At 31.8% G+C, this 14,348-nt stretch overlaps 2 protein-coding genes across 3 annotated transcripts in view; one reads left to right on the forward strand and one right to left on the reverse strand.

Annotated features, from left to right (window-relative positions):
- Positions 1–14,348, forward strand: part of LOC120416772 (inositol-pentakisphosphate 2-kinase) — a 321,616-nt gene that overhangs the window by 237,884 nt on the left and 69,384 nt on the right. The gene's annotated exons all lie outside the window — the stretch shown is intronic.
- LOC120430668 (trissin receptor-like) overlaps positions 1–14,348 on the reverse strand; it is a 429,039-nt gene that overhangs the window by 29,053 nt on the left and 385,638 nt on the right. The window contains exons 2-3 of the mRNA XM_052708000.1: positions 10,848–11,157; positions 4,540–5,161 (exon numbers count right to left, since the gene is read on the reverse strand). Of these exons, the coding sequence (XP_052563960.1) occupies positions 4,540–4,945 (406 nt within the window). The 5' untranslated portion in view covers positions 4,946–5,161; positions 10,848–11,157. The remainder of the gene's footprint in view (positions 1–4,539; positions 5,162–10,847; positions 11,158–14,348) is intronic.

A 14,348-nucleotide genomic window follows, 5' to 3' on the forward strand; every position in this document is an offset into this window, starting at 1 on the left:
CAAAGAACATGTCCCCAGAAGTAAATGAAACCCAACTCGCCGGTTTGTCTCAAGCGGGTTATAGTCAGCAGTAAGAAGACACAACGGAAACAACGAGTTTTAATTTTATGTTTGGGAGACAACTGTAGTTAATGCAACTAGATTTAAGATTTCCTGATTAATTTTTTAAACGTAGGTAAATGGAAGAATTTAATATTTACTTTTATTTATTATAAAAATGTTCAATTATTCATCTCAACCAACTCACACGAAATCGGGAAAAGTTGCCCTGACCCCTTTTCGATTTGCGTGAAACTTTGTCCTAAGGGGTAACTTTTGTCCCTGATTACGAAACCGAGGTCCGTTTTTTGATATCTCGTGACGGAGGGGCAGTACGACCCCTTCCATTTTTGAACATGCGAAAAAAGAAGTGTTTTTCAATAATTTGCAGCCTGAAACGGTGATGAGATAGAAATTTGGTGTCATATGTATAATTAGACGCCCGATTTAATGGCGTACTTATAATTCCGAAAAAAACATATTTTTCATCGAAAAAACACTAAAAAAGTTGTAATTTTAAGGGAAATTTAATGTACTTTTCTAATCTTCATTAATCCATAAGGGACATTTGTTTTCATTTAGAATAATAATGATCTACAAAGAGGAGACATTTACAAAAATTTGAATGTATCAAAGTTTTGAATAAGTTGGTCGTCGTTGATCATGGCCGTTCATGGTCAGTGAGCATTGGTCACTCGCGATAGACAAGGACGATGAAACAAAGTGAAACGCAAAAAGTAACTGTTTCAACACTTTTTTTTTCGTAAAATCGCAATAACTCGTGATATTTACAAACAAACCCTTTATGTTTGTATATCAAAAATTTTTAAATTTTCTTTTCTACATTTTTGTAAAACATTATTACACTGTAAAAAATAACACAGCAAAGTTAGAAAAAACACGAATATTTAAAATGAAAAATTTTGTTCTAAATGAAAAAATTACGCTTATGGGACCAAATGTAGATTCAAAAAATTACATTGAATTTCCCATAAAATGACATGTTCCAACATTTTTTACAGTAATGAAACGGAAAATGGCAGAGTTGATGAAATTTTTTTGGTTTCTTTTTTCTATGAAAAATACGTTTTTTGACAATTCTGTTTTTGACTGATTTGACACCAAATTTGTATCTCATCACCGTTTCAGGCTGAAAATTATTGAAAAACACCTCTTTTTTCGCATGTTCAAAAATGGAAGGAGCCGTACCGCCCCTCCGTCACGAGATATCAAAAAAACGGACCTTGGATTCGGGTAGGCATATGATAGCTGAATATTATGTAAATTACCAAAGTATATTTTCAAGATGTATGTATTTCGATATATTTTCGTTCAAAAACTTCGTAGGGTTAATATACCCATTTTAAGCACCTTAAGCTTTTCGACCTATTTCCATCACTTTTGCAGTTTTCCACTATTTAAACAACATTTTCTGATGCATCAACTATAGAGAGTTGCTTGCTCACATTCATTTGAGATATTCTAACTTTAAAACACTCAAAAAACACTTGACGAAAGCTGTAATTCATGATCAAAGTTCTGCTATGCCGATAGTAGAAATAGGCTGAAAAAGGGTAACCATTCAAAACAAGGATTGGATTTTTTCTAGAATCACAGGAGGGTTTTTTTGGTGGGGGAAGGTAGTATTTCTGAGTATTTTTTGAGAAAGAACAAGAAAACTATCATATACATATGAAAGTATAGAACATCCCCGTTCATTTGCGGGGTGAATTAAAATCTTTGGTTGGGAAAAATTAAGGTTATCCTTGTTTGAAGTTTTTGAACTTTTTTCCTATGGGACGAAATTACGCCTATTTCAATTCATTATTGCTTTAAGCCCACATGGACATGATCTATGGTTCAGGTCTTCTAATTTCTTATGGAAAATGATGCAGGGAACATTTTTCATTAAGATCGCAAAATAATTGGAAATAAGGGAAAAAAGTTTAAAAGGTTTTTTGCTAATTTTGGATATTTTCGGACAAAATTGCACACCCTCTTTCCCAAAACCGCAATGATTTTGATAATCTGATCATTATTTTGATAAATTCTTTTTTGAGAATGATTCTGGGCCCATTGAGTATACAAATCACTACGGAAAAGTGTAATTGGTTGGGTTATACTGATTCGGCTAAACTCCAAAATTATTAAAAGTGACTTACAGTTGAGCATAAACCCAACCATTTACAATTTTCTGTAGTGATTTGTATACTCGATGGGCCCAGAATCATTCTCAAAAAAGAATTTATCAAAATAATGATCTGTATAATAAAATCATTGCGTTTTTGGGAAAGAGGGTGTGCTATTTTGTCCGAAAATGTCCCAAATTTCCAATAAAACCTTTTAAACTTTTTTTCCCTTATTTCCAATTATTTTGCGATCTTCAGGAAAAATATTCCCTGCATCATTTTCCATAAGAAATTAAAAGACCTGAACCATTAATCATGTCCATGTGGGCTTATAGCAATAATAAATTGAAATAGGCGAAATTTCGTCCCATAGGAAAAAAGTTCAAAAACTTAAAACGAGGATAACCTTAATTTTTCCCAACCAAAGATTTTAATTCATCCCGCAAATGAACGGGGATGCTCTATACTTTCATATGCATATGATAGTTTGCTTGCTGTTTCTAAAAAAAACAACCCTCCTCCCCAAAAGACCCGGTGGAGTATTGTGTTTTAGTTCAAAATGGTTTCGCACTTTCCATGGAAATATTTTAATAATTTAGAAATTAATTTCTTCATTCTTGTTTAATCAACTTTCACCACAATAAGAGCAAAACTCAACAGTGCAATTTTACTTTTAATTGTTTAACTATTTTTGGAATGCTTTATTGATTTATTTTGAACAAATTTTAAACCAAAATGTATTAAACATTTCGTTTTTATTATATCTAGATAACTTTTTCAAAACAACCTGTGCTCCATGCGTTTCCAATGTACATAGTACCTTTTGAAAAAGTAAGCGAGATATAATTCCAGAAAAAATGAAATTTTTAATTTATTTTTGAGTGCTTGTATATTGAAAATTGTGCACTTTTTCAAAAAATCTGTAAAGTAATTTTCGATTGAAAATTTGATTTTACGTTTAAAAGTGAAGTCAAAAAAACGTGACAAAAAATTCTATTTCTTCCAAAAAAACATGTTTTATCAAAAAATTATAACTCAGCGACAAAATTGTTGTCTATACATATCTTTGACTCGAAAGAAGCAATATTTTGTTCTCTGTCATGGAAAAAACAAAAACAAAAATTAAAACATGCAATTTTTGGAAAATTTATTTTCTATGAGAAAAAGCTTAATCAAAAATAGGTTTTTTTCTAAATAGTCATCAATACCTACAACTTTGCCAAAAACAATCAAATTCTGAGCAAATGTCTGTGCGTGTGGATGGACGTAGAATTTTTTTTCTCACTCACTTTTCTCGGAACTGGCCCGACCGATTTTTTCCGGATCTATGTTTTTAGATTCGCCTTCAGGTCCTTTAAGTCTTTTTTTAATTTCATCCGGTTTGGTGCAGTACTTCAAAAGTTATGTTAGAAAAACTGTTTTGGTTGATACTAAAAAGGGTCATTATTTACATAATTTGAAAGCTCCGGCGGATAGCTGTTGGAACTTTCCGCTCAGTGCACGTCGTGCACGCATACAAACACTGCAGTGCTTTCAAATGAATAATAAAAATTAATCATAGATGGCAGCACTCAGATGTATAGTGTCTTTACTAAGTAAGCGTTAGCCAAAGCTTTCAGGAGGAAGGCAGCAACCACCTTCTGGTGGATTAAGTAACGTTTTTAAATGGGAAATTTGATTGTTAAAAATATATTTTGGAACAAAATACAATTTTTTATCAGTGGATTACTTGTGGGCAAGAGTTCTCAATAAGTAATTTATATGTGGATTTTTGTTTTGGTTGCGAACAACAGAAAATGCAAATAAAACAAAGCAAAAAAGCACAACTCCAGTATAAATCAAGATCCTTATTCGTTACGAATCCTGACATTCAAAATGTGTATAGCATCTTCATCAACCGCCTTCGTTGCAGATATTATTAACAGTTTCGCAGAACATCCACAGGATAATATTGCAAAAAAAAAATTGCAAACAATATATCAAAGCAACAGCGAGGGATTGCAATTGCATGAATCTTGCTGCAATCCTCGCAAACAATTTAATAACAAATTGTTCGCATTCGAGCAGTCATGATGATAATAATCACAAAACATCCACCCCTAACTTCCATCTGCTCGCGATGGAACACCACAAATGTCACAAGCACCATAAATTATCTGCAGTGCGCTGATCATCAGCACGGTTAGTTTGCTTGCACAAATTATGAGACCCGCAATAATAAATAAATATTTGCTCAAACTTTTTGCTCTATAGTGCAATTAAATACTGTCAACTTTTTATCACTCTATTATGCAAGAAGATTGATCACAGTACTTTTCTCCAGTTCACACCACAATCCACTAAATTTAATAAAAATAAAAAATAAACTTACCAAAAAAGCAGCAGCAAAACACCAGCGAGTACAGCGTAATGAAAATCACTCTCACATCGGTCCGATCGAAGATAAACTCTTTCTGCACAAAGTTGTGAAAGGGGAAGCTGTAGTTGGGGGCGGGGTAGCTTCCCCCCGGCCCAGCCCCCACTCCCCCGAGTCCAAAGTCCAGCGCCGTTCCGTTCAGGCTGAACAGGGCCGGAAGGGCGGACGCGGCCGAAGGTGGGGAGGCCATTTCCAGCAACATGCTCCCGTTGGCGGTGGTAAGGTTCACAGCGCTGGGGTAGGAGGCAGTGCTGCCGTTGGTTCCGTTGGTGCTGTTCAGATAAGCCAGGCTTGCGTTCACGAAGCTTATCGCGCTCAGCGAGCTGATGTTCATGTAGTCGATGAATTTGAGCGAGGACATTTTGCGGGGGGTTTGATTTCGTTGTGGTTTTTGGGCGGTTTCCCTGCTTCAGGGGGTTTCTTTGGAAAACTTTCGTGGTTTATTCACTATGTTTTTAAGCACATTTTTGGTACATTCAGGAGGCTTGTCTAACGGTGATGATGACACGGGTTTCACGAGAAACATGGTTCAATTTAACGTTGTTTGTATTCTAAGATTATTGGTTCTGCTCTAGATCTAAAAAATGTTTTGGATGAAGTCTTTCTTTAGTTATAATAATTCTTAAATTTATTTATGAGCTTAATTGTCGTTTTTGCATGAGATTCCTCCAAAAATGATTGAGGTACTTTTTTATCATGTTTTTTCATAATAAAAATTAATTTTAAAAATCATGTTGTTTGAATAAAGTCTAGAAGCTTGACAGAAAAAGATCAAATATTTGTGTTGGCTTCGATGTGTGATCTTATGATTTTGTTTTGATATGCAGAACCTGAATTAATTGAAGATCGTTTTTTGAAAAATATTTTTTTTTTAGAATTTGCTAAAAAAATCTTCAGCACATCATGTGATTTTCTTGCAAATTAGGTCGAAACATGAAATTTCCAAATCTTGTAAACATCCAAAAGTTTGCATTACTCGAACACAACCACACAACAAATTTTGTTAATTTATTTATGGCTGTTTGATTTTAATCTACCTTAATTAAATTTGATGGAATAAATTGAATAAAAAGTCAATCTACAGATATTTTCAGAAAGGTGAGGTTTTAAAAAGTTTAAAAATAACAATTTATTTAACTATCGAACGAAGTACATTCCTAAAATAATAATATCCTCCATCTTCACACTTTCTTTGTATCGCTTTAATTTTTTTGAATATTATTAAAGGATTAAATTTTTTTATGTAAATTTTTCTTATTCACATTCTTCCAATTTAAAAACACCTTAGAGATTAAATAACTGAAATGAATTTGAAATGTTATGATTTTCATTAAATTACAATTTTATCATTTACTCAGCAGGTTCATGTTAATTTTTGTATGAAAAGCTCTTCATTTTTAATAAATACTAAAATCAAACCAATAAAAAATGTTTTTTCTTAATTCAATTCAACTTTATCTTTGCATTAACTATGTCCTAACAGCAGTTTACGTAAAATAAATGAGGGATATTTTTTTTTAAATTACGCCAAAAAAGACCTTTTATGAGCACTCTCAATTGATTGACTAAATTTTAAAATTAAGTAGTTAATTTTACTGAGGGGGATAAACATACATAAAATTTTAATTTTTTAACATTTCAAAATCCAACCAATAGTTTCCGACGTGAAAATAAAAGCTTATAAAATGACTCTGAGAAAAACATTTTTTAACGGATTTTACAGTCATGCCTCCACTTAGCACCGCATATGGGGGATGCAAAACCTCGGCGTGCATAACTGAAGCACAGAGCTTATTGGATTTTGGCTATATGAGACATTGGGTATAATTCTATGAAAAATAATCTAAACTTCAAAAAGTTTTAGTGTTTTTGAATCGGGATGATTTAGCTTACCTTTGCAATCATAATTACATGAAATTTTTTCAAAGCTATGTATTTTTCCTGTGTTTTTAAATTGATTTTTTTTCTCGAAAAAATCTAAAGATCCTTGTTCTTGCAATTTGGATACCAAATGATCGGAGTTTTTAAAAACATTTCGGAAGTAATTTGTTTCTTTTGAAACATCATAAATGTTTACGTAGTATTGTTCGAAAAAAAAATGCTCAAAATTTTAGTTTTTAACAATATGTGTATCAAATGATCTAGATTTTTTTTCAAATTTACGAAAATAACAACACATTTTTTTGAAGAACTTAAAAAATCACAAAACTGCGTATTTTTGAGAAAATATCCAAAATTTTAGTATTTTAAAATATGGATCTAAAATGATCGGGATTTTTTTCATACATTTCGAAAATAATAACATTTTTTTTTAAATACTTAAAATGTTCTAAAAATCCTCGTATTTAAAAAAATTCTTGAAATATCAGTATTTTACAATATGGGTACCAAATGATCGAGATTTTTCATACATTTGGAAAGTAATAACAGATATTCTTTTAATAAAATCAATTTTTTCACACAACTACGTATTTTCGAAAAAATACTTTATAAGTCAGTTTTTAGAGTTTTCAAAAAAAAATTTAAATGTATGAAAAATCCCTATCATTTGATACCCATATTTTAAAAACTGAAATTTTGAGTATTTTTTTTCGAAAAAACCTAGAATTATGATTTTTTTAAGTGTTTTCTAAATTTTGTAAGAATTTTTTGAAGTTTATGAAAAATCCCAATCCTTTGATACCCATATTGCAAAAAACTAAAATTTTAAGTACTTTTTAATAAATATGCAGTTTTGTCAAAATTTTGAGTATTTTCAAAAAAAACTGTATAACATCATTCGAAATGTATGAAAAAATCCCTATCACTTGATATTCATATTGCAAAAAACTGAAATTTGGAGTATTTTTTCAAAAAAAAAACTAACTTAATCCACCTATGTGGTTGGAGCCTTCCTCACAACAATGGCTGTACACAAGTTTCATCTATTTTTTATATCCGGTTTCCAAAAAGTACATCAATATCACTTAAGTGGCCATGTCTCGAGACAGGGTTGCCAGATCTTCGATGTTTTCGACTCATTGGAAAGTTCTTTTGATAAGTTAACCAACAATAGGTCGGATGGTGGATCCGGACATAGTTTACATACATTTAAGTGAGATCCGGCTTCAAAAAAGTACATAAATATCACTTAAGGGGCCATATCTCGAGACAGGGTTGCCAGATCTTCAATGTTTTGGACTCATTGGAAAGTTCTTTTGATAAGTTAACCAACAATAGGTTGGATGGTGGATCCGATCATAGTTTACATACATTTAAGTGAGATCCGGCTTCAAAAAAGTACATCAATATCACTTAAGTGGCCATATCTCAAGACAGGGCTGCCAGATCTTCAATGTTTTAGACTCGTTGGAAAGGTCTTTTGATAATCTTACCAACAATGGGTCGGATGGTGGATCCGGACATAGTTTACATACATTTAAGTGAGATCCGGCTTCAAAAAAGTACATCAATATCACTTAAGTGGCCATATCTCGAGACAGGGCTGCCAGATCTTCAATGTTTTCGACTCATTGGAAAGTTCTTTTGATAAGTTAACCAACAATAGGTCGGATGGTGGATCCGGACATAGTTTACATACATTTAAGTGAGATCCGGCTTCAAAAAAGTACATAAATATCACTTAAGTGGCCATATCTCGAGACAGGGCTGCCAGATCTTCAATGTTTTCGACTCATTGGAAAGTTCTTTTGATAAGTTAACCAACAATAGGTTGGATGGTGGATCCGATCATAGTTTACATACATTTAAGTGAGATCCGGCTTCAAAAAAGTACATCAATATCACTTAAGTGGCCATATCTCAAGACAGGGCTGCCAGATCTTCAATGTTTTAGACTCGTTGGAAAGGTTTTTTGATAAACTTACCAACAATGGGTCGGATGGTGGATCCGGACATAGTTTACATACATTTAAGTGAGATCCGGCTTCAAAAAAGTACATCAATATCACTTAAGTGGCCATATCTCGAGACAGGGTTGCCAGATCTTCAATGTTTTGGACTTGTTGGAAAGGTCTTTTAATAACCTAACCAACGATGGGTCGGATGATGGACCCGGACATAGTTTACATACAGTTAAGTGAGATCCAAATATATGTGAAAACTCATTTTTATACATAACTTTTGAACTACTTATCGAAACTTCAATCTGTATAAAACTCGATCTATGGGACCCTAAACCAAGTCGAATGCAACAAGTTCGGGTCAAATCGGTTCAGCCAGTGCCGAGAAACATGAGCTAGTTTGTTGGTCACATACATACATACACACACACATACACACACACATACACACAGACATTTGTTCAGTTTTCGATTCTGAGTCGATATGTATACATGAAGGTGGGTCTACGACGTTTTTATACGAAGTTCATTTTTAGAGCAGGATTATAGCCTTACCTCAGTGAGGAAGGCAAAAACAGAATTTTGTGAAAATTTTGAGTCTTTTCATTTGATCATTTTGTACCATAATGCAGTAATAATAATTTTGAGTATATTTTTAGAAACATTGCATTTTTAAAATACTGAAAAAATACGTATTTATTGATATTTTTATGTGATTATAACTGCAATGGATAGCTGACATCATCCCGATTCCAAAACACTATAATTTTTTGAAATTTGGATGATTTTTCATAGGATTATAGCCAATGTCTCCCATGTAGCCAAAATCCCATAAGCTATGTTCAATAAGTGAATAAAATTATTATGCATTGGGCCGTCCTTAACCGGGCAGCAAAACTAAGGCAGTGCAAAACCGAGGCGTACAAAACCGGGACATGACTGTATACTCAAAGAGGCTATATCTCTGAAGCATCAATATTGTTCAAAGGAAAAGATGTTAAATCTTTTTGAAAATATTCAAGCAGTGTTGTTATTCTTTTGTAAACCATTAAAAATGTTAAAATATTACCAAATTTCAACCCATTAATGCCTTAAACTTGTTAACGACACAATCTTAACAAATACATTTTTCATTTCAAAATTTTTTTTCATAAATTTTTGTATGATTTTTTTTCAATTTTTGTATGAAATTGTCCAAAACCATCAGTTTTTCATAAGTTCATACGAATTTACACCATCCTTAATGCAAGTGCAAAAGAAGCCTTCTTCGGTCACCAAAACACATAAAAAAAACGCAAAAAGGCAAAAAATATACATATTTTTCGTGATTCCAACATTTAGTAACAAAAAGTTAAATAAATAATCGGGACATTCTTTTCCATGTACCTATATAGCGGAATTAAAAGGAACAACTCGTCTCTTTGTATTCACAGTAATGCATTCTGATAAAACGCTCAACCAAACCACAATGTACCTATTGTTTTTATTTTTTTGAAAAAGTACTAGTCATAACCTAGAACCACAACCTTCAATCTTCAGCCCAAATCAATCAAAAAAGATACAGGGTTTTGAATATTCACAGTTTTATTTTTTATCAAAACCTTCAAAAGTGGACTGAAAAGTGTGTCGAAAAACGAACTATGTAGAATGGCTTTTTTTTACATTGTGATAGTAATCAAAGGTGTGAACAAAAAAAAATTCATTCAAATCAAAAAAAGGAAAAAATTTGCGATGGTCTGGAATTTTTTACTTAGGTTTACTTATTAGTTTTCAACTTGTTAAATTAAGTATTAAATTTGTGTTAAGCCTGAATAAAAAAAAAAAACTTTAGACATCATGCATTTTTCGATACTTATTTACACTTGTCTGAACACGCTGTATTTTTTCGAGTACGTATGGTGAAAAATTCGATAAGTCTGAAATTTGACACCATGAAAGAAGGGCTTTTTCCGACATTTTGCGGGATCCGTCGAAATATTTCATCCAGGGGTCTTGAGCAACTTTTTTTGAAGCTTTTTTTTTTAATTTTATTGGATTTTGCTTCATAAAAATTGCCTTAGAAAAATTCGCTTGGATGTTAACTTAAAAAGCTAGAAAACTGATAAAATGGCTCGTAAGGAGGTCAAATGTAGTTTAAAGCCTCAAGAATCCATCGATTTTTAGCTTCTGTTCTGAAGAGTTTGTTGGTAAAGAGCCTTTCTTTCATGGTACCAAATATCAGACTGGCCGAATTTTTTATCTTAGCTTTGTTCTAGGAAACACACCGTGGCCAGAAATTGTACAAAAACCAATCCTTATAAGCATAATGTAAAAGAGCACACATTCGAATATAAATTTCCCATTTCAAATTAAATTCAGAAATATAAATTTTGTCAGGCCACTAAAAATTTCACTACCATTTCCACCTCATCACCCACCTACCGCAATACAAAAAGAACCTCTCTTCTGTTCACTTGTGCGAATGAACAAGATTTATTGTTCCGTGTCACCATCACACCTACAACCACACCAACACCACTGCTTTTCTTTGCTTATCTGCTTGAAAAGACAACCAACAGTCGCCAGCGTCGTCTTCGTTCCCATTGTTTTCTTCTTCTTCTTCTCGTTTTTCCTTCTTCTCTGTCACGTTGACGTCTGCGGTTTCTTATCAGGTTACGGGAAAAGGTGAGACGATTTCACTTTGTTTTTCGGCTGATGGCTCGGCTGATGAGTCTGGTGGACTCGATCTCATCTGAAATTGGAGAGTGAGAAAAAAGAAGGATATTTTTTATTATTTCCGGCTCGATTGATTTGATGAGATTTGAAGGTGTGGGGAAAAGTTATTATTTGAATGATGTGCGTACTGATTTTGACGGAAACGAATAAACTTTTGTTTTTATTGATTTGGATGTTGGCAGATTAATAAACTAATTTGATCAAATGGAAATTGGTTCTAAAATAAACATCGATTTGAATATTCTTTCATTAATACAAGTTATAATGTTTTCAAATAACACATTTTTCAATTTAACTAAAAGAAGTAAACCATAGATAAGTATAAAACTGCACTGTAAGAAATTTGGTAAAATTGTACAACAGTTCTGTATACTGATGATGTTCAATTTATACAAGAACACAAACAAAAAAAACGTTCCAACATCACGAAAAATTCCCATTAACATCGCACATGCCTTCCTTCGTTATCGTCGCTGTCATCGTCACCATTTCGTGTGTTATCCTTGCTCTCTCTCTCGGAGGATAATAAATCTGACAAAATTTGTCGCCAAACATGTGCCCGAAAGCCGCAGGAAATGAAACCGACAAAAGACCAAAATAACGACCATCCATTTTTCTCAGCTTTTCCCCAAAGCTCTGAAGTTGGAGCAAAGATGTGGAAAGTGTTTTTACCACAGTCATTTTCTGCGGACAAACAATAGGATGACACATTTCTTCTTCCTATGATTGCCTAGAAAACATCTGGCTCTGTGACAGGGGGTCATAACTCAAACAAATTGGCTTTTTTTACTATTCTTAACAATTTAAATTTCAGCCTGTTACATGAACGATAACTTTAAATTTGAAAATAACATCTCATCAACCAATTATTTGCTACCATCAAGTCAACTTGTCATACATTTCCGTGGAACTTTATTTGATTTATATGTTAAACATTAAGACGAAAAAGGCACTTTCATTTCACACAAACACGTCGAGCTCTATCTACACTTGATGATAGCACTCAACCATCGAGAGAAAGGAAGAAAAAAGGCACAATAATATACCATGAATAAGAAACGAGCGCATAACAAATACATTTCCACTGCCACCATACTCAGTTTGTGTGGTGTGTCTGAGCCTTAGCTTTTTTCCCAAATTGCCGATGTCATTTCTTGTTGCGCTGGCAGACTGGAGTCTGAGGGTCGTTTGTTGAGCCCAGAACCGATGTTGGCGTGTAGGTCGACGTTTCATCTCGTGATATGCCAAAAATATGACCTTTCTGTTGGATGATCTTTGCGGCCGAAGAAATGTGCCAGAACCATTCTTGAGGCTTGGTACAGTATAGACGGAAATAATTGTGACCTTGACATCCGGTGAAAAATTTAATTTAATTGAAAAATAATCAGATCCGTTTACTAACTTTAAAATCTGAAATTTAATAAACCGTTATCAGGGGTGACATTGGGTTTGGGGGGTGAGTTTGGGTAAAAAAAAATGCAGAAATTTGTATGAACCAACCTCACTCCCCAGACCCAATGTCACCCCTGATGACGGTAATGAAAATAATGCAGATATTTTTTCATGTTTATTCGGTAGCATTTGATCTTTTAAATATTTCGCTTTCAATAAATTTTGTTAAAAACTAATGTTAACATTCCATGAAACATGAACATTTTTTAAAAGAATAAAAACATCTTTTGCTTCCACATTAAAAATTTTCCACAATAGCTCTCTTCTTAAACATTTGAGTCGTATCCAATCAGGCAAATTTAGTTGGAGGTGGAAATTTATCATTGATCAACCATCTTTGAATTCTGGTTCATATACAAAGAAAAACTAGAAAAAAAAGTTCTGAAAAATGCAAAACATGTGTCAAAATGGTGATTTTAGTCCGAATTGAAAAAAATGAATCTCGCATGTTTTGACAGCCTACAAACTTAGATTTTTTTAACAGAATTCGGTAGTTGAAAAATCGGTAAAGCTTTGATCGGTAAACCATCTGCCAAAATGAACAAATTTTACCAAATTTAGGTTGGACGATGAACATTAAGGAACTTCATTACCAAATTTCCAAATTTTTTTTACCAAATTCGATCATTTCAGTTTACTGAACTGTTAAGCAGTTGAAAATTCGTTTTAACTGAATTCGTTAAAAAAATCCAATTGTGTTAATTATTTGCGTTTGATTAGATTAAAGTATATTTGAATATGCATTTTGGTGTTTTTATAAAAGCAGGGCATATTTTTTGTTTCAATTTTGAACATTTTCTGATTTGTGAATGTCATGGGCAATTTCTTCATTGTCAATCTTAATTTTGTTTTGAAATATGAACGTATGAATTTCGAATAAACAAGATATATTTGCAAATAAAAAAATATGTAAATAAGAATTGCAATTCTGATTTTTTTTTATTTTTTTTTTCATATTCGCAGAGGGTGTTTTAATAATTTGCCTTATAATCACATTAAAATAAAATTATCATATAAAATTAATAAATGGTCTAGGGACCATTCATAAACCACGTGAACACTTTTTTGGAAATCTCATTAAAAATCTTTTTTGTATGAAGCGTGGAAAATCGCCATTCCCGTTTATCATTTTATCATTTTATCATTTTATCATTTTATCATTTTATCATTTTATCATTTTATCATTTTATCATTTTATCATTTTATCATTTTATCATTTTATCATTTTATCATTTTATCATTTTATCATTTTATCATTTTATCATTTTATCATTTTATCATTTTATCATTTTATCATTTTATCATTTTATCATTTTATCATTTTATCATTTTATCATTTTATCATTTTATCATTTTATCATTTTATCATTTTATCATTTTATCATTTTATCATTTTATCATTTTATCATTTTATCATTTTATCATTTTATCATTTTATCATTTTATCATTTTATCATTTTATCATTTTATCATTTTATCATTTTATCATTTTATCATTTTATCATTTTATCATTTTATCATTTTATCATTTTATCATTTTATCATTTTATCATTTTATCATTTTATCATTTTATCATTTTATCATCATTTTATCATTTTATCATTTTATCATTTTATCATTTTATCATTTTATCATTTTATCATTTTATCATTTATCATTTTATCATTTTATCATTTTATCATTTTATCATTTTATCATTTTATCATTTTATCATTTTATCATTTTATCATTTTATCATTTTATCATTTTATCAT

This window comes from Culex pipiens, chromosome 2, assembly GCF_016801865.2.
Source record: "Culex pipiens pallens isolate TS chromosome 2, TS_CPP_V2, whole genome shotgun sequence".
NCBI classification, from domain to species: domain Eukaryota; kingdom Metazoa; phylum Arthropoda; class Insecta; order Diptera; family Culicidae; genus Culex; species Culex pipiens.